Below are 27,663 nucleotides of genomic sequence, written 5' to 3' on the forward strand. Positions count from 1 at the left end.
AAAGTATAATCCTGAGATATCAGAATATGCACACCTCAAGTTGTGCTTGCTATCAAACTAATTCAAACAGTTGAGTTAAGTGAACAAATATACAAATCTGTTTTTCCTCCTTTTCCGTCAATCATTCCCTGTTCCCCTCCTCTAATACCGTGATTGAATCCTTCCTCTTGACTGGAGCAGCAAGTGCTGGAAGTGAGTGGTTATATTGGTTTGTCTGCATGCTGCATATCGCATGTGTGTACATGTCCCACTGTACTGCTATGGAGCGTGAGATACTGTAGCCTACCAGGGGAATACACAGTAATATCAGTAATGTGTAATATCAGCCATCTAGCTCAGGGTCATAGGATGATACCATGACATACATTACAGTATATAATATCTCTCAGCCTCCTCTTTGAAAGTGGGTCTTATTGGAGAGGGATAACCCACTGCGCAGACCGCGCTGTAATTGGGAGAAAACAATAGCGTTCTATATTTAGCTCAGCTATACTGCAATGTCTGGGTGTTCGCAGGATTGCAACGGGCTTTCTTAATGTGACAAGGATGAATATGTCACAGTCCTGCTAGACAAAGAAAACCACAGCAATGTCAACCAAAATGTCTGAAGGACACACGGGGAACATAAAGCTACAAAGACGTCCCCACGATGGCAAAGTCAGTGAGCTGAGCTGTACACGCAATGTCAGCCTCCTGCGCTGTGAAGGAGATCAACAGACGTTGGTCAAAGCATGGCTGGGGGAGAACGAGAAAGAACAAGAGCTGATTGTTTAGTGGAATAAGCTGCTCAGGCGACCACCAAACATATTACACACAAACTCACCTTGTATCTCTAGAAATGTGCGGTGTTCGTGCAATGTTAGCCTTCAGTCCACTGTACAGTATAGACTGATGAAGGAATAGACTGTTATCAGGTTTATTTGGAATAACAACTTATCACAGAGACATTCCTGTATGTGAGGGAGGCAGAAACCGCCTACTCCTAATCGCCTATGCTAGGCAACAAACATTCTTTGGACCAGGGGGAGTACTTTAAACTTCTGGAACATTTGAACTCTCCTCAGAGTCAGGAAGGAAACAGGTTAACACTAGAGGGCTAACACTGAGTGCAGATAGCTACCAAAACAGTTTCTCCTATCTGCCCTTGGTTCCCATAGCACAATGTGTAACTTGGCTACTGGGGTTGTGTATTTTGTCAGATTAAGATGCTGTCGGAGCGTAAGAGAGAGCTGGAGGATCAGGTTAACGCCGTACTAGAGGAAAACGAGCTACTGCAGAACACTGTTGACGACCTGAGGGAAGGGACGCTAGTGCTGGAGAAACAGTACCACGAGAAGGTCTTACAGGTACCATCTCTGACAGTCTTTAGGGGTTTTGATAGAACTGTTCTACTGTGTCATAATATTCCTGTGTAATGTGTGAGTGTGTATGTTGGTGTATAGATATCTGTACAGTACGAGTATTTCTCAGTGTGTTGTGCTGATCTGTATGGTATCAGGGCTCTGTGTTGACCATTGTGTTGACCACTGTGTTGACCACTGTGTTGACCAGTTTGTTGACTGCTGTATTGCTGTACATGTCCAGTTACGGCAGAGCCAGCTGGAGCTCCAGGAGGTCCGGGTGTCCCACAGACATCTGAGTGCCCGCTTTGAGGAGTTCACAGAGGAGAGAAGTCTCCAAGGCCTCAACCCACACCCTGCCAGCCTACTCTGTGAGATAGAACAGAGCATGGAGCAAGAGGAGCAGGAACAGGAGAGGGAGCAGGTACATGCATGCACAAACACCGTTGATGAGATAGAGTGGCACACAGAGAATCCTTGTTATTCTATAAGTGATTTGCAGTGTATCACGCGATGGTGGTATAGTGGTGAGCATAGGTGTCTTCCAAACAATTGGCCTGGATTCGATTCCTGGCCATCGCAGCCAAACACTTTATGTGGACGGCAGGTAGCCTAGCGGTTAGAGCATCGGACCAGTAACCAAAGGTTGCTAGTTTGAAACCCTAAGCAGACAATGTCAAAAGCTGTATTATTATCAGTGGTCTTTGCTAAGCAGCTTTCCCTCTCTGTCTCCAGCTGCGTCTCCAGCTGTGGGAAGCCTACTGCCAGGTGCGCTCTCTCGTCTCCCACCTGCGAGGCAACGACATCACAGACTCAGCCCTGTCCACAGACTCCTCCATGGACGAGTCCTCTGAGACATCGTCAGCCAAGGACGTTCCCATGGGGAGCCTGCATGCCAGTCTACTGGAGCTACGCAGACTCACACAGAACCTGCTAGACGGCAACGAGTCCACGGTACAGACCTTTCACACAGATATATGAAAAATACTGACCAGATATACTTTACACTGAGTATAAAACAATAGGAACACCTTCCTAATATTGAGTTGCACGGCAGCCCCTTTTGCCCCCAGAACAGCCTCAATTAATCGGGGCATGGACTACAACATGACTCCAATGCTTCCCACAGTTGTGTCAAGTTGGCTGGATGTCCTTTGGGTGGTGGACCATTCTTCATACACACAGGAAACTGTTGAGCGTGAAAACCCAGCAGCGTTGCAGTTCTTGACACACTCAAACCATTGCGCTTGGCACCTACTACCATACCCCGTTCAAAGGCACCCTCTAAATGGCACACATACACAATCCATGTCTCAATTGTCTCAAGCCTTAAAAATCGTTATTTAACCTGTTTCCTCCCCTTCAGCTACACTGATTGAAGTGGATTTAACAAGTGACATCAATAAGGGATTATAGCTTTCAGCTGGATTCACCTGGTCAGTCTGTCATGGAAAGAGCAGGTGTTCCTAATGTTTTGTACACTCAGTGTATAGTTCCTCCGCGCCTCTAATAAAGAGTGTGAACTATTCAACACACTCAAAACAAGTCAAAATTACAACTGAGTGGAAATCACAATATACTGAACCTATGTGTGTGTTGTGGTTGTGTGTGAGCAGGGTTCTCGGCGGAGTGACGAGGAGGCTCTAGAGGACCAGGTCCGAAAGCTTGGGGAAGAGCTGAGAGGAGTGAGAGAGCTGTACGAAGCAGAGCAGGACAGAACACGGAGCAGCCAAGAAGAGGTTCTGCAGCTCCATAATCAGGTACTACTGCACACAGAGCTTCATCATCGCTGTTGTTCTCCAACAAGATCACTTCAACACAGCCTTGTTATTCAAGCAAGACACATTCGGTGGGATTTCTTATTTATGAGGCTGACAATGTGTCTGATAAGGGTCGCGTATGTCATTCCTCCCCTGTCCTGCAGATGGCGATGCTTTCTGTGGAGATGTGCTCTGTACAGGAGGAGAGTGAGCGTATGAGGGCCATGTCGGAAGCACGAGACCCCAGTGAACAGCTCCAAAGTGCTATACAAGACCGAGACGACGCTATTTCCAAGTAAGACCACACAACATAACTCATCATCTGGGAACAACCAAATTGTATGTGCTTCCTGTGTAAGACCACTACCATGTAATAGACTGGCATATAACAACAATTAGTCTTTTTACATTCATCTCCGAATAAGCAAACCAGCCATAAACTGTCATTCAGCAGAATACGAGCAAAGAGAGGTGCGGTCTGTCTATAAGCTGTGTGTCTGTCTGCCTAACAGGAAGAAAGCGGTGGAGATGGAGCTGGCCAAGTGTAAGATAGATATCATGTCTCTGAACAGCCAGCTCCTGGACGCCATCCAGCAGAAGCTGAACCTATCACAGCAGCTGGAGGCCTGGCAGGTGGGTCAGAGGTCAGGGTTCATGAGGGGGCACGCTAGGCCACTCATAGTGTGAGCTATTATTTGATTCGATTTAAAAACACAATTCAGCCACGTGTATACACTGTGTTTAAAATAATCGAGGGTAACGCAATAATGTTTAGCAACTTATTTCCATTGTTACTGAATGGACTGCCAAATTGAATGGGCTGTCAAACAGAGATATATAATACCAGATATGAATATGTATCTGAATGACAACATGTATAAATGATTACATTCATACAGTAATTATCATTCTTAATGTGTACTGTATTTTATTCATTAAATAAGAGTATACTAGCGGACTGAAAATGTGTGTATGGTGATCTTTTCCACACCACATCCTGTCCTCTCCTCTAACTTACCACTGTCCAATGTGTGTGTGTGTGTGTGTGTGTGATAACATGTACAATACTGTACGTACTCTGAGTCGCCAATTTACACGAGTGTCTAAGGAACTAATACACTCCTCAATGAAATCTCAATGAGTTTCAACCATGGGTTTTCATTGAACATACTGCAAACAATTAAGCAAGTAGGACGAGTAGCTACCTAACTAAATTGAGGACTCAGTGTATGACTTTCCCTTCCCATCTTCACCCGTAACTAGCAGCTCTTTCCTCTCTCTTTCCCTGGCTGCAGTTTGCATCCTCAGGGCTCTTTACTGTGTGGCTCTTGTGGTTTCTGATCTAGTGGCCTTTCTCAGCTTCCGTACCACCCTTTCTCCCCTGTGGTACCCCCCTCCTGCCTTAGAGGTGAGCCTAGGTGTGCCATCTCGGCCTGATCCTGTCCTGTGCCACTCTTCCATGCCATGCTGAGCCATTCCATGCCATGGCCTGCTGAATCAACAGAAATGCGCTCACCCATTCTAACCCATTTGATCACCCAAAACCAGCCACTTCCATGCCAATCTGTCACACCTTCCTTCTGCCTTCTGTTTCTCTTCTCTAAAAACCCTTGTTCTCTTTAACATCCCCTCACATTCCCTTTATCTCTCTATCGCTCTACTGTGCTCACACCCTCTCTCTCTCGGTCACTCATTCATTCTGTCTTTCTCTCTCTTAGGATGATATGCACAGTATGATTGATCAGCAGCTCATGGAAAAGCACCAGGAGGAGTGGAGGGTGACCCCCTACTCCCTCGCTGGGTCCTACGGGGGCCCCTCCGGCCAGTCCTCCAGACGAGCCCATCGCCTCTCCGATGGAGACAAGCGGCTCTTTTCATTCTTCAAAAAGAACTGAGCGCCTCTGGACTGGCCCGAGTAAGCAAGAGAGAGAGAAAAATAATCATTAAAATAGAGCGCAGAGGGAGAGAAAATAAAGACAAAGACCGAGTGGCAGTGATACACACTATTAGACGGAGGGGGGGGGCTAAAGAGGTTCAAGGGTCATTTTGCACTTTATCTGTCCCATCATGTCCTACCTTAAAGATGTTGTAACAGAGAGTTAAGGCACTTAAAGGAGTGAGCAACACTGTTAGGGCTCACTCACACCAGTAGCGCTTTCTGGCCCAGAGTACTTGGTACCTCCTGAACGTAATTTGAGAACCGAGTGCGCACCGATTTTACATGTGGAAAAAGTCGTCAGTCAATAGTCTATAGCGGGTGGTCCCTAAAACACACTGAACGATCGACAGATGAACGCTAGATCCACATTAGATCCACATTCAGTGTGATGTGTGCGAGCGTTTACACATGCAGAGGCCTTGGCTCCCATCCCATAAACACCCATTGGGCTTACATATATTTCAAAGAGGACGGTTCCCCAGTAGTGCCTCCCAGTGTCTCTACCCCACTTCCAAAACCCCAGACTGGGAGTGTATGTATACGGGTGGGCTGGCTCCTGTGCCCTGCCACATGCCAAGGTGTCTGGGGAGAGGGTGTTCAATACGGGACTCACCAAGGCGTTGGGGTGGAGGGAATAGGACAGTGGGACAGGGATCTGGGTAAGGGAACATTAATTGAGGGACAAGAACCAGCCTCTGGTTGGGAAGCAGCATTGTTACAGCTAACTCCAACATGTTCTCAGCTTTATTCATATATTCAGGGATTTACAAAGAGGCCTTTATTCCCAATCAATCCAATGGATGGATTTCTTTCGGTTGGTATGCACTTCACAATTATGGTCGTGCCATAGCATTGGTTATTAGAGTTAACACAAAACGCCAAATGTCCATCATTGAATATCACTGAAGTATAAATGTATAGATCAAGCCACAGTAAATCCATAAACATAGCACTTTATGCATATCAATCATAAGTTTACCTCAGATACTCAATACTGACTGAGCAACCAGTGCATGACCAAGGGAGAGTTACATTTACCAAGCACTGAATGTATGAAAACCAGCTTATCTAAAGTGATGATAGGAATGTTTCAGGTCCATGGACATTTCTACACAGGCCTCTTGTTAGTCTCTGACGTCTGAATAAATCTCTGGGCCGCTGGCGTTAGCTGCAGCGTCTATCCAGGTGGACTTTTTCTACAGTTAGAATGTCACGTTTTGCGTACGTTTGACGTACAAAAAAAGTATTTTCAAACATTGTCTGTACTATGGCCATCATCATGTATATTCCTCCTAGCTGACCAAATCCTCCGAACTGTTTACATTAGCTTGAGAAAGGAGAAGTCTAAACGGTCTCTCAATACGTCTGCAGTGCCTAACTTTGGCAAGTCAAAGGCATCCATATTGCGCTACAGTTAATTGTCAAATGACCATTAATTGGAACACAAATGTAGATGATATTGATTTAGTAACCTACTCAGTCAGGTACCACCAATCCAGTTTCACAGGAAAACCTATTGACAGGGCCTACAGAGTGCTTTAGCTATAGTATCACAGTAATACTGCCATTCCCATTGGTTCAAAGCTTATGATAGTGGACACTTCATTTTCAAGCTTCCATAATGGCCAGACAAACAGTCACCTCCAAAATGATTGGCACCCTTGATAAAGATGAGCAAAAAAATACAGTATAAAATAAATAATACAAAAATTGTATGCTCAATAAATGTGAAAATTATATTATTTTATAGTAATACAATTGCTTAGAGTAAAATATTTTGTTCAACAAGTAATTAACAAATAATCTCAAAAAGATAGGTGTCTAAATTATTGGCACTATTTTCAATACGTCCTCTTGTGAGGATAACAGCACTTATCTTTTTTCTATGATATTTTATGAGATCATTCCTCCATACAGGATCATTCCAGAACCTTGAAAGATCCATCCACATTTTACAGTAGGTACGAGGTTCTTTTCTTTGGCCACTGGTGTGCGTGGCCAAAGAGCTCTGTTTTAGTCTCATTCGACCATAGCACCCGCTTCCTATCCAAGTGCCAATGCCGTTTAACAAACTCCAGGCATTTACATTTGTTGGTTGCTCTCAATAAAGGTGGTGGCGTTTAATTGTAGATTTGACCCCAAGACGCGACCAAGTTCTATCATTCTCCAACTGTGGCCCTTGGACTTTTTTTTTGCCTCCCGAACCATCTTCCTCAATGTGCGCGTAGTACAAGATACACTTGGGTCTTTTACCAGTCAAGTTTACCATTGTTCTAGTGGTTTTAAACGTATTCAATGTGTCCATAATAGTGGTAAGTGGTATATTGGAGTTTTCAGTCGTTTTATGTACCATTGCCTGATTTATAAAAGTCAACAGCCATTTGCCTTTCCCCATGGTGATGGATGACAAAGGCATTTTACATGTTTGTTACCTCATTTTTCTACCCCAGTAAAACAGGAAGCAATGGAAGGCCACAATACAGTTCCTTTAGCTGAGATTAACTTAAACAAGTAGAATGATAATGCAATCTTTAGGGGTGCCAATAATTTTGACACATACTTTTTTTTTTTTTACTTGTTAAACAAAATCTCTTTCCCTGAGCAATATTGTATTAGTATGTTCCTTTTTTGCAAACAATATAGCTTGGTATTTGTATTATTTATACATGTTTTTTGCTCATCTTTATCAAGGGTGTCAATCATTTTGGAGGTGACTGTATCTGTGACTCCATATTTGTAGTGTGTGTAGATAAATGTGATGCGTCTGAACCGTCATGGCGTGTTTAAGAATGAGACTGGCACAGCCCTCTGACCTCTGTCTATGTATGGAAAGTCATATCTAGAGCACCTGAGCAAACCTATGCAGATGTCTTCTCGCCATCTCAGTTGGTAAGGTTGTTGGTTAGGATCAACCCAAAGAATTATTATTTTTAAAGAGTTGAGAGTAGGTTTGGATGAAATCAATATATTTATAAATGCATACCTTTTTCAATGAAAATCTCATATTTTTTTGTTTAAAAAACTTTAAATGTTCATGTATTTTTATTTTGTGTTTTGAGTTTTTACATACAAATTGGGATCTCTGCGGAAAGGGAGAGGAGGGTGAAGATTATACGTTTTACATGTGACTGTTCAGTTCCGTCTTTGTAGTAAGTAATTCTAACTTTCACGCAATTCACTGAATGTTGTTGAAGTTTGAGTTACACTCAAGTCTACCGATGTTTGATTCAGAGGTGTTCACCTGTGTTGGGTTCAATTCGAATTGAGGGCAGTCTATTCAGGAAGTAAACTACAATTACAATTCAATAATAAAAAAAGGGCAGTTATGTTCAATGACTTCTCAATAAACTGAAAAAAAGTTGAAGCTATTTATAAAAAAAAACAAAAAAACATTTAAGAATTTGCAATTCAAATCACTTCCTGAATTGACTACCTTCAATTTCATTGAGCCCTGCCAGGTTGCAAAACCAAACTCAATACCTAGTTAAAAGAGTGAGGTCTGCCTTTCTGTCTGTTGTCTAAGCAAGTGTGGGTCGGGGCAGGGGTCCAGGTGGGTCGTTGGTTTACATTTTTAGTGCATTGCAAAATTATTATAAATTATTTTTTATATATATACATTTTCGGGAATGGAAAAACGCTTTCAGTGTAAACTTTAACAACTAAAACCAAATAGAAAGTATGTAGAAAAGATAAGGGACCTATATATTTTTAAATAATACTCGATAGTCTTTGAGAACTTGGAATCAACAAAATAAAAGCCCCCATTGATTTTGTTATAATGTTTGAGCATATGAACACAGCATTAGCCATGTCAAAATGTGTAGAATTGCAGAAGATTTTCATTAAAAACTGCAAAACATTTCTCTCAGCTCCATGGCAAAATGTATAGAATTGCAGAAAGATTGGCTTTAAAACAGCAATATTCGATTCAGCTCCATGAAGAATTGCAGGAAATTAGTTTTAAAATGCCATTTTATTTCAGCTCCATGGCAAGATGTATAGAATTGCAGGAAATTTGGTCTGTGTATATTTTTGCACTGCTCAACCCTTATGGTGGGTCACGACTCAAAAGACACCTCAATTAGTGGGTCATGAAGTAAAAAAGTTTTGGAACCCGTGTCTAAGCAGCTGTGGTGTTGTATTGATCTGAGAGGATGGTTAAGTGGGTCTAACACCAGGAGCCAGTCAGCTCTGAAAGGCACTGGCTAGCTGCATGATTATAGTGGACATAAAGCCAACCACACACAGTTAGACTGCAGCCTCAGAACTGAGTGATGAGAAGTTATTCTGCATGCTAAGTTAGGGTTGGTTGAACATGGATCAAACATTAACTTATATTACGAACGGGATCAAACAACACTTATCATGACCAGAATGTAAGTTTTCTCATATCCTTGTCTTTTTGGAAAGAAAAAAAGTGAATTCTGTAGTAATTTGTAATGTAACAGGCCAGAGGTCTTGAACTCAGCCTCATGGCCTGTTGTCACCAGAGGGGTATACTACAAAGTAAGTTCTATGACTTAGCCAGCTAACTTGGCAACCAAATATTCTGAAATAACTAAAACGAAAAATAGAAAGATCAGCATAAAATGGGCACAGTCTAATTAACTTATCCAAAAACACATATCTAAGATTTCCTTTCTTAATGGAGCAGAAAATCAATAGTTATTTCTGGTTGTTTATCAAAGTTAGTTGGTCACTTCATGAATCCTTCTTTGTAGTATAGACCTCTGGTGTTCCTGGGCGTGGCCTCTGGTAGAAAAGTTTGGCCGTTCTGTTCATTCAGAGGGGATATGTTCAAGAGCTCTGGCCTGCTGGTTACTTACATCCATGTTATAGTTTTTTCAGTTTAATGTTATGTACTCTTCATGTATATGTTATGTCCAAAATTACTGTCAATTGTATTGTTTTCATTTTCTATTTGAATACTCTTTTTAAAGTCTGTCTCCTGTCCTCAATCTTACTGTTAATCAGCCTGAATCCTGTGGAAGAGTTGTTCTCCTGCGTTGCCTGTCTGTGTGTGCACGTTGTGTAAAAAGCAGACATTCCATGGAGTGTGTCACCTGCTTGTTCTTACAGGTCATGTTCTTTGGAATTTCACTTCATCTCAGCGTTTGTCCTTTTTCATTCACCAATGACACATTGTTTGGGTTGCCAAACTATTTGGAACCTTTCGAAAATAAGCCATTGACCATGGTCATTTGGGGGAGTAAATGTGGAAGGTCTTGGTATGGATTATTTTTGTATCAGTACACCCATTTCCCCCCTGACTCACCACCATAGGGTAAGAAACATAGCTTTCTGTCAACCTCATTATTGGACAAGCTTCAATAATGACACCATTGCCATTTAGCCTTCATAAATGAATGTTGTACTGAACTTAAAACAGCTGCCCCTTTCTCTCCTGACACATTAAAGCTTTTCTGTAATGGTAAGGGACTATATACCCTGCTCCAGTCAATTGAATATCGATAATGAACACTGTTGTAAGAGTAATATTTATAAGGTCATTAAATAAGATGCCGACTTTAATGTAGTCTTGACACTAAAAGGCACGATCTCAGATCACAAGTGAACTTAGTATCAAAGACAGTTTGAAATGTTAAGTGAGAATGAGCGACTGAGAAATGACACACAGCTATGTGATTTGACAGGTTACGTATGCATAAGTGGATATGCATTTATGCATTAATATGCATACTCGTTCAAATATTATACATATATGACAAACTACTTTTTCTATATTGATGACACTTTCATAAAGAGGCACATAATGTTTATGATGGGGCTGGAAATGTAAATGAGTATGGTTTTATATTCATAGCAAATTACTATTTTTAGTATTGGGGAAAAAATATCCAAAACACTAACTCAGAATGGATTTTTATAGGAATTTTTCAGGGGAAAACATGCATCCAGTGAATGTTTCTATATGTGAGGGCCACTGTGGGAAAAAATACACGGGGAAAGAAAGTATCTCAGTAGTGTTACTACTTACTTTGGCTTCTCTCCGTGTATTGAGAAAAACACCTTGCCATCTATGGACAAAACGCTATTTACCACGCCACTCATATTCTAAGTAAATGAATGATCTACACTGAGATCATATAGTTTCATTGTGGTCAACAACAAAATAAAACAGCTTTAAGACACATTCAAGTGGCACAATTCCTCCATAATTTTATTCACAAAAAGCAAGAAGTTCAAAACAAACCAAGGCCAAGCTTCAAATCATTGACAGAAGAGAGCAGTCGTTATGTGTCAAATATTTCTTTTAAAACGTTTATTGATTAAATTCATGTAGGGAAAATGAATAGTACATCTCTTTTCTCCAGTGTACAGCCAACCACAGCTGATAAGTGTGTTTTAACCATAGCACACGAGGCATGTCAATACATGCACAGTTGCAAATGTGTATGTTCTATATACTGAATATAAACACAAATATTTTTTTATATACACAATGAATAGAAATCATACAGTCAGATTTGATACCATTTCTCCACTGCCTGGCATGTGTCACCCAACACTCAGGTTGTGGCACTGTCATGTGCACCACCCCAATGGTCATCTGGTTAGGGTCACAGATCTCCCAACTCCACATCATGACCACCTCAGCTATCCTCAAGCAGAGGAATAGGTATTCGGGGCCCGGATGTGTGTAGGAGAGGGCTGAGGCCAGGAATTCCATTTCTCCATCACTAACGGTCCCCCATAGCAGACCCTCAGAGAGGAACCCGTCACACCGCCCGCCTGCCACACACTCAAGCGGAACACTGGGTAGTAACACTTTAGTTGAATGGGTAACCAGATTGTGACAAGTCCTACATAAAAACATGACACGACCAGGCATAAACATGTGTTAACAGTTCAGAATATCTTGCAAGCTGAAAATCCTGGACAATTTATGAATACTACATGCATGTCAGATAACATATACATACCCCTTCAAACAAAGTGTTTCGTGTTAAACACACATGGCTAACCAGTTTGCAACGGTACATGGTTAGTGCACTGACTCCCATTTCCTGTCAACACAGTCCTGGCACAAACCAAATTCACCCTGTAATGATGATAAAGATGTCCAATATCATTACAATGCCCCACAAGTGACCAAAGCTAAGAGAGTTGAATCCAAATCTGTGAAGAGGTGCTGATATGAGGGTGTTTGGTGCATGGGAATAGGGAGGCCTGCAGCTGAAGTGTGGTTAGAGAGAGCAGCGCTGGGCTCTCCCCCCAGCCGCCCGAGAGTTACCCAGGCCTTAACCCAAAACGACTACGCCCAGTGGGCCTCTATCACAACAGTCCAACAGGGACAGCCAAAGAACTCACTTTTCATTGACATCACATATTGGCAGTATCATTGTAAAAAAAAAAAAAAAAATAAGAATAAAAAAAAAAAAGTGGAAGATTTTAAACTTAGTGCACAATAAGACTGCAGTGAGTGGTAGATGGCAGAGCATTGTGTCCCCGGGCCATGGGAGTGGTTCACTGCTCTGACCAGCACTGAAAACAGGTCGTTGGCTGATCGATGGACATTACTGTAGGACAAAGGGGAGGAGAAAAAGCTTGGCAAAAAAAATGAAAAAATAAACTAAGAAGATAGTCACCAATTCTGTCCATTGGATTGGTTACTAAAGAGTGCCCATCAATCATCATTTTTTCCCCGTTAAGTCAAAAACAAATTAGTTCATGATCAGTTGGTGTGAACCGTGGTAAATAAAGGTGTCTGAAAAGTCTAAATAAAAATGTACAAAAGGTTGTGAATCCCATCCCTCATACCCCGTCCAGTTGTTCATTTAGACCCCTGTTCCAACAACTGCCCCCGTCCCCACCCCCAAAAAAATGTATCATCCGAAAAAGTGAGTCCTCCTCTTCAGGTGCAGAGTTTCACTTGACTCGTAATGTCCCATGTGAAGTGGAATGACAAGGAGAAAATAGATACGGATGTCAGAATATTTGTATACACATATAGAAATCAGAGCATTATGGCCGTCAGTTTTCAGCTTGCAGATCCTTCAAGAAAGAAGGATCTCTTAAATATTGCCCATCTGCTGAATTCCAAATCAAACTTGATCTGACTAATATAATCTGTACATTTTTAGTTAAGTCTTCATGATTTGTTTGTTCATTCAAAGGGGACTGTTTAAATTTCTTATTTTTTTCATTGTATATTTATTAAATCTATCTTAATTTAGATGCTTGGTGTCCCATCCCGTGTGCCGTCTCTGAGGCAGACGCTGGTGGTCTTTGTGATTGGGGTTTGAGTTCGCTAGCAGCATTTTTTCTTTCGTTTACTGTTCTTGGAGAGTTTGACCACGTCGTTCTGTTGCTGCTGCTGCTGCTTGGCCAGCACCTCCTTCTTGGCTCTTAGCACTAACTCTGTGATGCAGTTAAACATCTGTGGGGAAAAGACAAAAAAAACATGGTGGACACAATCAACTAACATTTTTAGGATGAGAGCTTGTTTTCTTTCCCTCCACTAAAAGCAACAACCTCTCCTTCAAGTCCATGTCCCATGAACAACTCCACCCGTTCAACTTTCCACTACTTATACCAGAGGACCCCTGACCCACCTCTTCAACATTGATGTTCTCTTTTGCACTCGTCTCAAAGAGGTTGATGCCCATCTGCTCTGCAAACTTCTGTGCGTCAGTCGTCTCCACCACCTTTGAGTTGGGATCGTCGTTCTTGTTTCCCACTGAGAACGAATACGAATAGGAAGACCATTTGAGCTTCTCAACTCCAAGTAGGGAATATAAAGTCTGTTTTATTACTTCCCAAACTCCAGTCAGCATTTTCCCAAATTCCTCAATTTTCCCAATTTTTTTTACTCTGAAAATGATGCAGAAAGTAAGAGAACCACGTGAACCCACACATGCAGACAGGGTGAAACGTGCAAATTAATACATTTTTCTAATTACTTTAAAAAAAAAAAATTATGAATGTTCTACTAAGTTAATCATATCTTTGAATATTTTGTTTTAATGTCTGGACGGATTTCATAAGGCCTTACGCAAGGGTCCCTGATGCAACAACACTGCACTGGGTAAAGGTCATTGAAACAGGTGGACTGGACTCACCTAATATTCGACACACATCATCACAGTTCTGGTTGATTTCATGTAGCCATCGTTTCACATTGACAAAGGACTCGGCACTCGTGACATCATATACCACTATGACCCCATGCGTTCCCCTGTAGTATCTGGAGAGAAAGAGAGAGAAGTCAGCATTTTGACATACATTTCATGTCCACTAGGGGGAGCCCAACTCAAAGAGACCTGCCAGAATAAAGGAAACGCTTGAGTAAATGACAGATAAAGTATATTGAAAGCAGGTTCTTTCACACAGCTGTGGTTCCTGAGTTAATTAAGCATGTTTAGGGTCATGTATAAAAGATTGCACGGTTGCCCATTATTTTGCCTAGAAGAGATCTCAGTGAGTTTTTTTGGGGGGGGGGGGGGGGGTCTCAAAGAAGCATAGGGTGTTTGTGTTGTGTCACCAGTTCAACCCAATTGAACACTTATGGGAGATTCTGGAGCGACGCCTGAGACAGCATTTTCCACCACCACTTTATGATGGTATTTCCTTTATTTTGGCAGTTACCTGTATTACAAACACACATGAGATTTTCAATCAATCCCAACAAACTGATGTTAACAAAGCCAAAAGTATGCTTGAAGGACTGCCCATTCTCACATGAAGTAGAAATGCTTCCTTTTGATCCCATAGACCAGGGTTCCCCCAGTAGATGGCCCGCGGGACATATTCAGTGATTTGTTCTTGGACATCAGACTATAAATCACCAGTAAATGAATTCAGTGATTTTCATATAGGAAATCTGTTCCAAGTATTCCCACGCATAAATAGAGAGACATATGTGATCGTATCTCAATGTAACCAAGGTTTGAAATTATTCCGTTTGTCAAATACTATATCTGTTATTGCGGTCAATTTGCAGTATACAAATGATTTATATCTATGTTCCAGCCCATGACCATCCACTGAAGGAACGAATCATCCCACGGCTGAATGTAATTGGGGATAGACGCAGACCTGTTCCAATAAATGACACAATATAACAATCTATTTCCTTTCGTCGCCCTCTAACAGCCAACATGACCTGAAAGCGTATTACATATACACCGACTCCACATGCTGCTTGGAGTTCAATAATCCCTATTAGTGTCCTGAAATCATGAGAGCAGGAAGGGGCGTGTCTGAGGCAGGGTAGGGCAGCGGTCGGCAGGAAACCAGAGCTGATGCTTATCACAGGAATATGACAGACAGATATACATGGAGGGGAAAGGCAGAGATACAAGTAGAGGACAGCCACAGTATTCATGAAAACCTGCCCCCCCTGCCCTGCAATGTCTGAAAAGTAGGCCACAAAGAGAGGGGGCATCCCCCATCTGACTGCACCACACACACACACACACTATACGGCTTTCAAAGGGGTGTGTGTGTGTGATTGCATTGGCCAGACAGAAGCGTTGTCTGTCACACACAGCCCAGAGTAACGGACCAGTCAGCGGGGCGTTCTGCACAGATGAATGGAGAACCAGAAACACGCAACAGGCACAGGGGCAAGACTCCCAGTCCCTCCACCACACACACAGGCTGCTATCCACTACGAAGACATATATTCAGACAGACATATGGCAGCTATGGACTGTGACTGACAGACATAAGGCTAAAACACACCCTGGCTGGACTGACCACTGAAATGCACTTATGCCTAATGAGGCACCATGCCACTACTTCTCCACAATTAACAATCAGCAAAAACAACCCAGCAGCACTCGCCACCTCCCTCCTCACACAGCCAGCCAGGTTTTCAGACACACTGACTGCATTCTGTAGACTTGTAGGAGGTTTTCCCACAGGAAAACCAGCAGCTCTGTTTGAGGGTAATTCGGCATATTTTCCAGAGGGTTTAAAAAAATAATAATAATAAACAAAGCAACAAGTTCAAATGCCTCCCTTTCTCAAAACCTTTTATATTTTTGAGTGAATGGAGGCAAGGTTTCTACTTTCTCCACTCTTTCATAGTCCTAGGCAATCAAAGCCAAACAGTGTCAAAGATCTGTACAGTCCTCGTCAAAGTCCAAAGGGGTGAATAGTTTTTAGATGCTGTGCTGTCCATGTCAAACTGATATTAGTGTGAGTCAGATGGTTGTAAGGTGCTGTAATGAGGACTAGATCACAGACCTTTAGTCCACCTTCCTGAGTGACGGCATTCTTGTTCAGGAACACAGACTACTCATCACTACTAGAGGTCGACCGATTAATTAGGGCCGATTCCAAGTTTTCATAATCGGTAATCGGAATTTTTGGACACCGATTATGGCCGATTACATTGCACTCCACGAGGAGACTGCGTGGCAGGCTGACTACCTGTTACGCGAGTGCAGCAAGGAGCCATGGTAAGTTGCTAGCTAGCATTAAACTTATCTTAAAAAAATAATCAATCTTAACATAATCACTAGTTAACTACACATGGTTGATGATATTACTAGTTTATCTAGCTTGTCCTGCGTTGCATATAATCGATGCGGTGCCTGTTAATTTCTCATTGAATCAGCCTACTTCGCCAAACGTGTGATGATTTAACAAGTGCATTCGCGAAAAAAGCACTGTCGTTGCATCAATGTGTACCTAACCATAAACATTAATGCCTTTCTTTAAAATCAATACACAAGTATATATTTTTAAACCTGCCTATTTAGTTAATATTGCCTGCTAACATGACTTTCTTTTAACTAGGGAAATTGTGTCATTTTTCTTGCGTTCTGTGCAAGCTGAGTCAGGGTATATGCAGCAGTTTGGCCCGCCTGGCTCGTTGCGAACTATGTGAAGACCATTTCGTCCTAAAAGACCGTAATTAATTTGCCAGAATTTTACATAATTATGACATAACATTGACGGTTGTGCAATGTAACAGCAATATTTAGACTTAGGGATGCCACCCGTTAGATAAAATACGGAACAGTTCCGTATTTCACTGAAAGAATAAACGTTTTGTTTTTGAAATGATAGTTTCCGGATTTGACCATATTAATGATCTAAGGCTCGTATTTCTGTGTGTCATTATATTATAATTATATTATAATATAAAAGTCTATGATTTGATAGAGCAGTCTGACTGAGCGGTGGTAGGCAGCAGCAGGCTCGTAAGCGTTCATTCAAACAGCATTTGTGAATTTGCCAGTAGCTCTTCGCTGTGCTTCAAGCATTGCACTGTTTATGACTTCAAGCCTATCAACTCCCGAGATTAGGCTGGCAATACTAAAGTACCTATTAGAACATCCAATAGTCAAAGGTATATGAAATACAAATGGTATAGAGAGAGACAGTCCTATAATAACTACAACCTAAAACTTCTTACCTGGGAATATTGAAGACTCATGTTAAAATGAACCACCAGCTTCCATATGTTCTCATGTTCTGAGCAAGGAACTTAAACGTTAGCTTTCTTACATGGCACATATTGCACTTTTACTTTCTTCTCCAACACTTTGTTTTTGCATTATTTAAACCAAATTTAAATGTTTCATTATTTATTTGAGACTAAATTGATTTTATTAATGTATTATATTAAGTTAAAATAAGTGTTCATTCAGTATTGTTGTAATTGTCATTATTACAAATCTAAATATAAAAATTTTAAAAAGTCAAATCGGCCGAGTGATCGGTATCGGTGTTGTAAAATCATAATCGGTCGACCTAATTACTACACCTATTTCTCATGACAGAGAAGAGAATGGCTGGGCACAGTCATCCACTTCAGCTTAGAAAGTCCTCGCTTGAGAAAAGATACCAGCCACAGTTCAAAAACTAATATGAATTCAGAGAGGAATGTCTTCCAATTCTGTTTTTGCTTGTAATTTGTGTCCACAATTGAAAAAAAGGCAATGACGTGACAATATTCCACTTGGCACATTACAAGAAAAAAAAGATGCATCTGACAGCCAGCTCAATACCGGTGTCCCAAGAAACCCAGACTCCACACTGCACAGGAGTAATTATCTGTCAAACATGCTGCCAAGGTACACAACAAACAGAAAATGTGAACATTTGGACAGTGACGACAAGGAAAAAATGAAATTCCATTGGTGCAAATTAAGAACATATAACAAGGTGAAGCAAATCAATGGGGATGACACCCGAGTGAGAGAGGCATTGAGCCCCAATCTTTACTGTCCTATAATTCTGTGTGACTAAAATGCACCTGTTTCTAAAATGTGTAATTAGGCTCTGTGGATAATTCCATCAGTTTCCAAAAAGAGCACAGGGGTTATTTTAAAATGTCTTTGAGAAGTACTTGCTCAAACTATCTTAAAAAGTTGGCCTCGTAAAATATCCCCTAAATATCGGTTGATGTGTTTGAATGTTGCATGGTCAATGGGGCATGTGTGAGTCTTGCTAACAGCCCAGTGTGAAAGTGAGCGTTGCCTCTGCCTGTACTTACGTGGAGGTGATGGTGCGGAAGCGCTCCTGTCCTGCCGTATCCCAGATCTGCAGCTTCACCTTCTCCCCATTGATCACCACTGTCCGGATCTTGAAGTCCACTCCAATCGTGGTGATGTAACTACCTGCAAACACACACAAAAAAACTGGTTATAAGATGCAGTGTTTGATTTGCAAGGGAAGGACTCACTGTACACAGTGCAAGTTGGACAGTTCAAATTCAACAGACCAAATGACTCATAACTTGCTAGGGAGGTTAGGAGTAACATTTACTCTTACCTGAAAATGTGTTGTCTGCAAACCGCAGGAGGAGACTGCTCTTCCCCACTCCTGAAAAGGACAGGTTGAGTCAGGTTAAAAAGGCTTACAACAAGCTAGGCAGGAGATGTGATTCTTACCACCCTTTAATTATAACAGTTAGGCTACACAGAGGCTTCTAGAAGTAAGCTCATTTGAAAGAAGATTTTGATTTATCTAAGTTTGGGTTGTTTTGTAAACATATGCTTGCCACTGCCACCAAGGAGTTCATATTTCCACAGCTCTTTTTCTCTAATCATAAAAGGACCAGGAAGAATAACAGAGTACATAAACCACCTACAACTAAGCTGGTGTCTCCTGACCTCTTTGGTATAGGTAAATTAGCAGTCAGACAGCCAGGCCTTGACAACAGGCACTCAGACAAATACATGTTATCTAGTGTAGCCTTTGTATAAGGACAGTGATAGCTGAACTCTGCATAACCTTTAGTAGGTTAAAGATCACAATAACAGAGGTATAGTTTTGATACAAATGATGCAGGTCAGGTACAGACCATAACATCCCGGGACGGTTTTGCTAATAACTTTGTACTGTGCACCAATAAGCAATGAGATAACACATTCAGCAAAATCCCCAAGAGGCACAGACAGGTGGCTAGTTAACCGTCAGGTGAGTTGGCAAAACTGTCAGAGCTGAATTGTGAGTCCAGGAGGAGGGACTAACAGCTCAGATCAGTCGCTAGCAGAAGGTAATGTGATCGTGTCTGGCTGCGGTTGATTGGTCCCGAGTTAAAAGCCCATCAGAAAACAAATCCCTCTGATCGCTCTCTGGAGTCTCATTGTTCACCAGACTCAACATTACTGGCAGCTAAAAGAAACAGAGATAGTGTCCTTTATGCGGGTGGAATATCATTTAAACAAAACTGTCACCTGTCAGGCCACTAACAACCACATCAAAGACAAGTACAACTCTCATAAGCCTAACATTCACACAGAGAGCATCTGGGGAATCCCAGGGCTCTACTGCATCACACATTCCTCCCTGTTGATGTCCAATCTCACCATATAGGCTATGTCATTATCATCTTTTAAAAATCAGGCCGTTGTATGCCAGGAAAACCAATCTTTGTTTTGAATGATGGACTGGAGAGTCTAGTCAGTCAGTAGGGCCTGGACGATACCCGTATTGTGATACTCGTTAGTGTCATGGCAAGGGAACAACACACAAAGCGGTTTTAACTTCTTTAAGAAAACAGCCTTAATGTTGGAAACAAATCATTAGGTTGTCGTCCAGTCACATCGATTTGTTTTCCAAGCTAAAGCGCACAATATTTTCCATACAGCAGGTTGTTAAAGGACCAAAGAGTCATCTTATTCGTGTTGCCAAGGAAAAAAATATATCGCAATACTGGTATCGTCCCGGCCCCATCAATCAGTCTTGATAACAGAGAATCATAATCAATGACTGAGTGAGTCGAGGGGAAACCCGTTGAAGCTCTGGTACCTGGCATGTCCACATCTGGTCTGACTGGTAAAACATCCCTCAGTGATACTTGGGAAGACTTATCAGTGCAGCCCTATCTTTGAAGGAGTACTTAGCAGTCATATTAGGTACCTGTGGTGATGATATAGGCCATTGCCTGCTCACTTGTAAAAACAACTGTCCAGGGCAATCAGCAAAAGCCACAAAATACAGTACATGTTATTCAAATCCTCAGTACTATATTTAGGCCTGGTAACAAAGGTGAAGCACAGTAGCCTGGGTGGGTGCTAGTTGGTTTCTGCTTTGTTGTTGTCATGCAAAACACCTGCTACAGGTGAGGTGGACCTCTGTCAGTCCAAATACTGGTTTACTTGACCAATTACCTGCAGAGGGGCAGAAAGGGACCATTGAGCAGAGGTCCTAAACCCTGTATGTGTCAGATCTATCTGGGCAGCAATTGAATGTTTAGGCTCTCTGTCTGAGAGGGGGGGGGGTCAGGACTCTCATTTGAGCATTGGTTTCAATCTTCCCATAATCTCATAACAGCGGTACCAATACTGGTTCCAGACTGCAGCCAAGGGGACACAGCACCCTGTGTGTCTGTGGTAGTAAAAGGGCTGCTGTCTTGCCCAATATTGTGATCAGCCGGCTGATTGGATAGTGCCAGGACTGGGAGTGTCAATGGCTGAAAAGATCTTTACCTTCAAAAAGGATTGTGGAGTTGGAAATGCAATGTTGGTTGTAGATGTATGTTTTGACATGAATGCAGCAGTCTTTAGAATTAAAATAAACATGAGGTGGAAAAAAACTGCAAATGAAGTGGTAGTATGGTTTTTAATATACCTTATATTATGGAATTCAGTCACATAGTTGGATCTTGATAGTAAACAATTTAAATTCCTTCCTTATTGGTCTACTAACGTTGGGCCCTTAGGGCAGATATATTCAACTCTTAACCATCATGCTCCACACCGTTTAGGGTTTCTGTTCTACTTGATAATTAATTGCACCCACCTGATGTTCCCGCTCTAAATAAGTCCCCGATTCGAGGGGAACAATTAAAAAAGGCAGTGGAACTGGCTTCGAGGTCCAGAGTTGAGTTTGAGGCCCCTATGTTAGGGGGATCATCTAGAAATCATTCAGGGCTCATTGTAAACAACTCTGCAATCAGGATCACATAAATATTGCTAGTTTGTCATAGTTAACATTCCTTCACACAGGGAACACGCTGCTGAAATGTTTTTTTTTCTTCTTCTAACTACATTGACAAACCACCTAACGTTAACTAGCCAGCTCACAGCAGGATAACACCAGAGTAGCTGGTTGTCAACTCAAGGGAGGCTAGCGTTCTACCTAGTAGTTAGCTAGCTCCTGGGCTAACAAAAAAAATAGTATCCAATAACTAACGTTGACTGGCAAGTTTGCTAGCAAACTAACAACACTTGGCAAGTTGTAATAAGTCAAATATTTAGCTACAATATACATACTTGCAACGCCATAATAGCTAGTTAGTAAAATATTCCGCTAAATAACAAAAACATCTTAAAATGGTTGGAATTCGTCCCAGTGTGGCAGTACTAGACGCTATCGTGCAATATCTGGCCTGATCGGCTGACATGCCCAGCCCTGCGATGTACACCTCCGCGCAAGTGTCACCGCTCTCTCCCCAAAATATTGATGTGCATTTTTAAAACTACACATAGTAACGTAGACGTTCACTTAAACATGAGTCCAAAATCACGCTAGGAACCTCGACCTAGTTTTCTGCGACTCATTGTGTAAATACCTGGAGAGGCCCATTTCCCGTTACGCATCCCCGGTATTCGCTTACCACTGTCACCGATGATGAGCAGCTTGAATAGGTAATCGTAGTCCCTGGCCATGCCGGTAGTTGGTGGGTTACCCCCGCCTTTTGCCGTTTACTATGCTCTTCTTATCGACTTGCTGTCCGAACACTTGGCTTGTCGTACACAAGCACTACCCCCAATATGAATTAGAATGATTACCCCCCTATGTCCAATTGCTAGCCCCCAAGCCGGCGGCTTTTTTCTCGGGGATTCGAGGTGTCAGCAATACTTTCCCTACGCTACAAATAGCCGGAACTCCGTTTCCTTGTCTGGTGGTGGCTGCACCCAACCCTTACGCGACCCAGAATCACTGCGCAGACGCACGACAAGGTCGTGGGCCCATTGATGCAGGATGCTGTTGACTTCAGGTTGGCAGCTTTCCATTTGTTCCCGAATAACTCACTGAGGTAAAGACAGATTCAGATTGGATATTCGCCTGTAGTTTTCCTTACTTCCACCAACAGCAGTTAGGGACCGTCAACATAGTGACAAATCATATTTTTCACATTTCAATAGCTCTTTAACCATTACTCCTAAAACTTCCAAAACTGGTTCTAGCTAACCCGATGGCATAGACACACATTACACACACTTTTTATTTGCACTATATTAAATTATTCATTTTAATTTTTGAAATTCAATAGCACCTTGGTCATGTGACCCACACACCTCAAACATGGTTTATAATGTACACTTAATGGGCCTACACATTGTACACCCTTTTGTTTGTCCATTTACATCTCATGAGATTTTTCATGAATTTTTAAATGTTTCAAATGTCAATAGCTCCTTAGTCTTATGACCTACAACCCACAAACTACTTTCAGAATATCCACTGAGTAGCCTTATATGTAGCACAACCTTTTGTTTGTCCATTTTCAGCTCATGCAATTTTACATTAATTTCAATAGCTCCATGGTCATGTGACCTACAACCCTCAAACTACTTACAGAACATCCACTCACTAGCAATATATATCGCACACTCTTTAATTCGTCCATTTTAATCTCAAGTGATTTTAATCATTTTTCATTGTTTTTCATTATTTCGAATTGCAATAGCTCTCTGGTCATGTGACCTAAAACTGACGTCAGAATATCCACTGACAAGATTTATATATTCCACACCCTTTAGTTTGTCAATTTTCATCTCACACGATTTTACATTCATTTAGTCAACTTTAGAAGTTCAATAGCTCATTGGTCATGTGACCTACTGACCTCAAACACGGTTCAGAATGTACACTCAGTGGGCCTACACATTGCACATCCTTTAGTTTGTCCATTCCCCTCATGATTTTACATGAATTTTTAAAATTTCCATATGGCAAATGGTTGTCCCCTTACTAGACGTCCGCGGGTGTTATTAAAATAGGCTGATAGCCTCACGTCACCCCCCCAAGGCCTGGTCTTCCAGGAAGTCAAAAAATAACTGGGGTCATCAGGGAGAAGTCGGGGTGGATTCTAGTTGCACCCGCCCGTTTATACAGTTTGACACATCCGAGTTTCTCCCTAAGAATAACATGGGTTTACAGGTTATGCTCTAACTCTGCTTCTGTGCAGGCAATTTTCTAAATTCCTTTTGCCACATGTTCAGGGTCACCTGTACCTCTACAGATATCAACATGAAAAGATTGAATGGCCCCCTTCATGTTCTAAAGGGGAAGTATGAACTTTACCATCAAATAGGACTGAAATCAACAAATTGGCAGGCTGAAATCATCACAGAAAGGGAAACAAATGGCATCACCATAATCGCGTGAGATGAAAATGGACAAACTAAAGGGTGTGCAACGTGTAGGCCCACTGAGTGTACATTCTGAACCTTGTCGGTCAGTAAGTCACATGATCAAGGAGCTATTGAAATTCTAAAGTTTACAAAATTCATGTAAAATTTTGAGATGAAAAAGGACACACTAAAGGGTGTGCAATGTAGAAGGGTAGTAAGTGGACATTCTGAACCTTGTTTGAGTCCAGTAGGTCACATGACCAATGAGCTATTGAAATTAGAAAGTTTGAAAAATTCATGTAAAACGTGCAAGATGAAAATGGACCAACTAAAGGGTGTGCAATGTGTAGGCCCACTGAGTGTACATTCTGAACCTTGTTTGAGGTCAGGTCACATGACCAAGGAGCTATTGAAATTGAACTGTAAAAAAAAGTTGGTACTTTGTTTACGCTCCCTAACTAATTCAACTAGGAATACAAAATGCTGTTCACATTTCCATGTTTATTAGCTTTGGAAAGCAAATTAATATAGAAATCATGAAAATAAGACCTGTGCAAATTTTCAAACATCATGACACTTATTTTAAGTCTGTGGCACAAGTGGTTTGAAAGGTATTGAAGTTTGAAAGTGTGAATATCCAACCTGAAACTGTTTTTACCTCAGTACACCATTGACCAGGGCCCGGTTTCGTAGATTCAAGGTGCTGTTGACTTCAGTTGGCACTTTTCCATTCATATAACTCTACACCACGTGTCAAACTCATTCCATGGTGGGCTGGGTGTCTGCAGGTTTTTGCTCCTCCCTTATGCTTGATTGATGAATGAAGGTCACTAATTTGTAACGAACTCCTCACCTGGTTGTCTAGGTCTTAATTGAAAGGAAAAACCAGCAGACTCTCCATGGAATGAGTTTGACACCCCTGCTCAGGGCCCGATTTCCCAAAAGCATCTTATGGTTAAGTTTATCGTTAGAACAATATTCTAATGATTTACTTAGCCTTAAGATGCTTTTAGGAAACCGGGCCCTGGACTGACTGAAATTGTCTAGTTTGTGTATCAAGGCAAAAAGCCAAGTTCAGTGACAGGGTGCCAAAAATAATCGAGTTAATTCAGATTGTCAACCATTATCAAATCAAGTTTTATTTGATTTCTTTTTACAACTGTAATATTGATAAGAATATCAACTTTATCCTAAAGATAACTGGTTGCTTTCCCCACACAACTCTCTCACACACAAAAGCAAAGAGGGATAAAACAGCAGAAAAGCAGGGGTATACATTTAATTGCTGCTTTGTTACTGGTGTCAGTAATGTTCTAAATAAATTCAATAAAATAGGGGGACATTGAATACTCATTTAAATGTCAAAAGGGAATTGGCACAAATTACTTTCTTTATGCAGTGAGCTAACAGGAGTTTTACCTACACTTTGTGAGAGAGAACCAAAGTTCTAAATGTTTATAGAGCCACTTAAACAAGAAATGAAATTGTCCAGAGTGGGAATATGAAGGAAAGCGAGTGTTCATACTCATCCTTGGTCCATGGATGACATGGAGTTATTGTGGATGTATGCGTGTGTGAGGGTTCTCTCCATAGATGTATGTATTTGTTAGACATAACAGCTGAGTTCTCTTGATTGCTGTTGAGGTCTTTTCTGAGTACAAGAGCAACAGTATGGACTTTTTTAAAAACTGAGTTAAATCCTGTCCATCATGTGAGGATGGTGTCGTCAATCTCTTCGTTAGAGTCTGGGAGGCTGGAGATCTTCTTCAGGGAGCGGCGGTGACAGTCAGACAGCAGGTCATTACTAGCGGAGTCAAGGATGGCACTAACGCTCTGAAAGACAAACATAACATCACAGATTGTATTGTGCATGCACGCACAACTCAAATCCATCAGGCCAAGTATTATCTTCTTTATAATGAGTATTGAGACTGTTTATTTGTGCAAGTGTGTTTGGTCACTGACTTGCATGGTCTGCTCTCCCTGACGCAGTCGGAGCAGGCTGACGATGGTGTGTTCGCTCTGGGCTCTGACGCTGGTGTTCTTGTCCTTGGTGTTGTCCAGCAGGCTCTTCACCAGCGGCTTGATGAGGGCGGGCTCCAGGGAGGGCGTGGCGTCGTCTTTAAACACCCACCACAGCACCCGCTCCGACACCAGCCTGATGTCACTGGACTGGTTCTGGAGACACTATAGGGGAAATGACAGGGGAGAGGTTACTGACAAATCAGAGGAGCACTGTCACAGTGTTCTTATTTCTTACATATGTCCATACCCATGCAGCTACAGTGCTTACACCTCTTAAATGTAAAGTCCCCATATTTGGGGACCCTATTAGATTGTATTTTATTCAATTCAGTCTGGTATGAGAACAGTAGCCCCTATCTGCAAAAGCTGGGTGTCTGCAGAAAGCTGATAATCTTGGCTATTGATCTGTGCCTTAATATTTTTTGACTTACTACCATATATGGGCATACGAATGTACAAGGGCAGGCTGAGCCGATGACCTCATATGAAATTAATTCGTAGGTTGGTAGGAACAAATATATTGTCAAGTTTATCTGATGATGTATGACTTAATGTCAACATTGAATGTCCATCGAGTGACTCTTTGCGCTTCGAAAATATGACGTCGCCTGCTTACGCACCGTAGGCATCCATTACACGGGATTGGCTACTATGGCACCTTGACAGTCTTGTAGCTGATGAGATAAGCTTTCCAGTGATATGCAGTAGACCTGTGTGGGACCAAGCAAGGCCTAGAACCTTTTATGCGTAAAGCGAACTATTGCTACCGAGCACGCTACATTACATTGTAAACAGATTTTTTTTTAAATTTTTTTTAAAGATTCGCTTTAATTTCATCCATTTAGTATAAAATATGGCTTCGGGGGGGGGGGGGGGGGGGGGGGGGGGGGGGGGGGGGGGGGGGGGGGGGGGGGGGGGGGGGGGGGGGGGGGGGGGGGGGGGGGGGGGGGGGATAGAAAAACTAAGAATATCAAACAGGAAGCTAAAAAGAAGGCAGCTATGAATAAGTATACTGGCATATAAGCTTTGACTAAAATACTGGTCGGACTCAGATCAGGGGAGCGATTTGGACCCGGCCGACAAAGATAGCTTTCTAGAAGGATTGGATCACTTTTAGATCTGTAATTAAATTACTTTGTATTAGAGGCCGATTATGATTTTTTTCTCAATGCCGATTAAATCGGCCGATATATATATCCTTTCGGACAGAACATCTGGCATTTCACCCTTTTTTCCCCCCTGTGTATTTTGTGCAATGCTTGCAGTTCATCCTTTTGTCTCTTGGTATGTGTGTTGGATAGTGGCGCTCACCTTGAGTGGGGTGTCTTGTGATGGTTGTGAGGTTGCTTTGGGCCCCCAATTCAGCCATTTCCAACACACCAGCTGCTCTCAGAAGGCCAACTAGGAGAGAGGGGTTTGACTTTTTGCTTTGGCCATCTACTTGTAGAGTGAAAGCATTTACTGTAACAATGTCCATAAAGTGGTAAAAAAAAAGATTATACCACTTCCCGGTCTTGTGGAGTACCTGGTAGTATCCTATCAGAGCATCAGATAGGATGACACATCCCTCCATGCTGGCATTGTAGTTCTTCTTCTTCCCTTTTCATCCTCCTTGAGACATGGTTGTTATTGAATGCCTTATGCTGTGTGGTGAGCATGGTTACTTCCCTAGTGTCCTTCCATTTCACAAAAAGCAGCTTGTTAGTCCTGATCCAACTTATGGTCCCCCTCCGCTGTCTTTGTCATGTCGTTTACCTTGGTTTTGGGGAAACCGATTCTGTTAGGACAAATGGTGCCACAACTTACCTTGG

The 27,663-nt window shown here is 41.9% G+C and overlaps 3 protein-coding genes across 7 annotated transcripts in view; 1 reads left to right on the forward strand and 2 right to left on the reverse strand.

Annotated features, from left to right (window-relative positions):
* The window catches only part of LOC115199978 (BICD family-like cargo adapter 1), a 32,636-nt gene extending 22,655 nt beyond the window's left edge, over nt 1-9,981 (forward strand). Inside the window, exons 4-12 of one of the 4 annotated variants that reach the window (XR_003879456.1) lie at nt 181-192; nt 1,200-1,346; nt 1,585-1,764; nt 2,076-2,294; nt 2,957-3,100; nt 3,265-3,395; nt 3,613-3,733; nt 4,396-4,508; nt 4,819-4,882. Coding sequence is in view for 3 of the 4 variants with exons in the window: in XM_029762589.1 (XP_029618449.1) it covers nt 181-192; nt 1,200-1,346; nt 1,585-1,764; nt 2,076-2,294; nt 2,957-3,100; nt 3,265-3,395; nt 3,613-3,733; nt 4,819-4,995 (1,131 nt within the window). In the remaining variant the exon portion in view is untranslated. Of the gene's footprint in view, nt 1-180; nt 193-1,199; nt 1,347-1,584; nt 1,765-2,075; nt 2,295-2,956; nt 3,101-3,264; nt 3,396-3,612; nt 3,936-4,395; nt 4,509-4,818 lie in introns of those variants that run through there. The other 3 variants (XM_029762589.1, XM_029762590.1, XM_029762591.1) reach the window with 3 other exon arrangements.
* A 1,212-nt stretch (nt 9,982-11,193) lies between these two features.
* On the reverse strand, nt 11,194-22,419 carry rab35b (RAB35, member RAS oncogene family b). Its single transcript, XM_029762592.1, has 6 exons — nt 22,084-22,419; nt 18,792-18,842; nt 18,514-18,637; nt 14,123-14,247; nt 13,616-13,740; nt 11,194-13,440 (listed from the first exon to the last, which is right to left on the reverse strand). The coding sequence occupies exons 1-6, from the start codon at nt 22,133-22,135 to the stop codon at nt 13,312-13,314; spliced, it is 606 nt and encodes a 201-aa protein (XP_029618452.1). The 5' UTR covers nt 22,136-22,419; the 3' UTR covers nt 11,194-13,311.
* Nucleotides 22,420-24,940: 2,521 nt separating this feature from the next.
* LOC115199981 (eIF-2-alpha kinase activator GCN1-like) overlaps nt 24,941-27,663 on the reverse strand; it is a 32,781-nt gene continuing 30,058 nt past the window's right edge. The window contains exons 56-57 of one of the 2 annotated variants that reach the window (XM_029762593.1): nt 25,793-26,014; nt 24,941-25,660 (exon numbers count right to left, since the gene is read on the reverse strand). In XM_029762593.1, the coding sequence (XP_029618453.1) occupies nt 25,535-25,660; nt 25,793-26,014 (348 nt within the window). In that variant the 3' untranslated portion in view covers nt 24,941-25,534. The remainder of the gene's footprint in view (nt 25,661-25,792; nt 26,015-27,663) is intronic. The other variant, XM_029762594.1, reaches the window with a different exon arrangement.

Source organism: Salmo trutta, chromosome 9 (genome assembly GCF_901001165.1).
Source record: "Salmo trutta chromosome 9, fSalTru1.1, whole genome shotgun sequence".
Lineage (NCBI taxonomy): Eukaryota > Metazoa > Chordata > Actinopteri > Salmoniformes > Salmonidae > Salmo > Salmo trutta.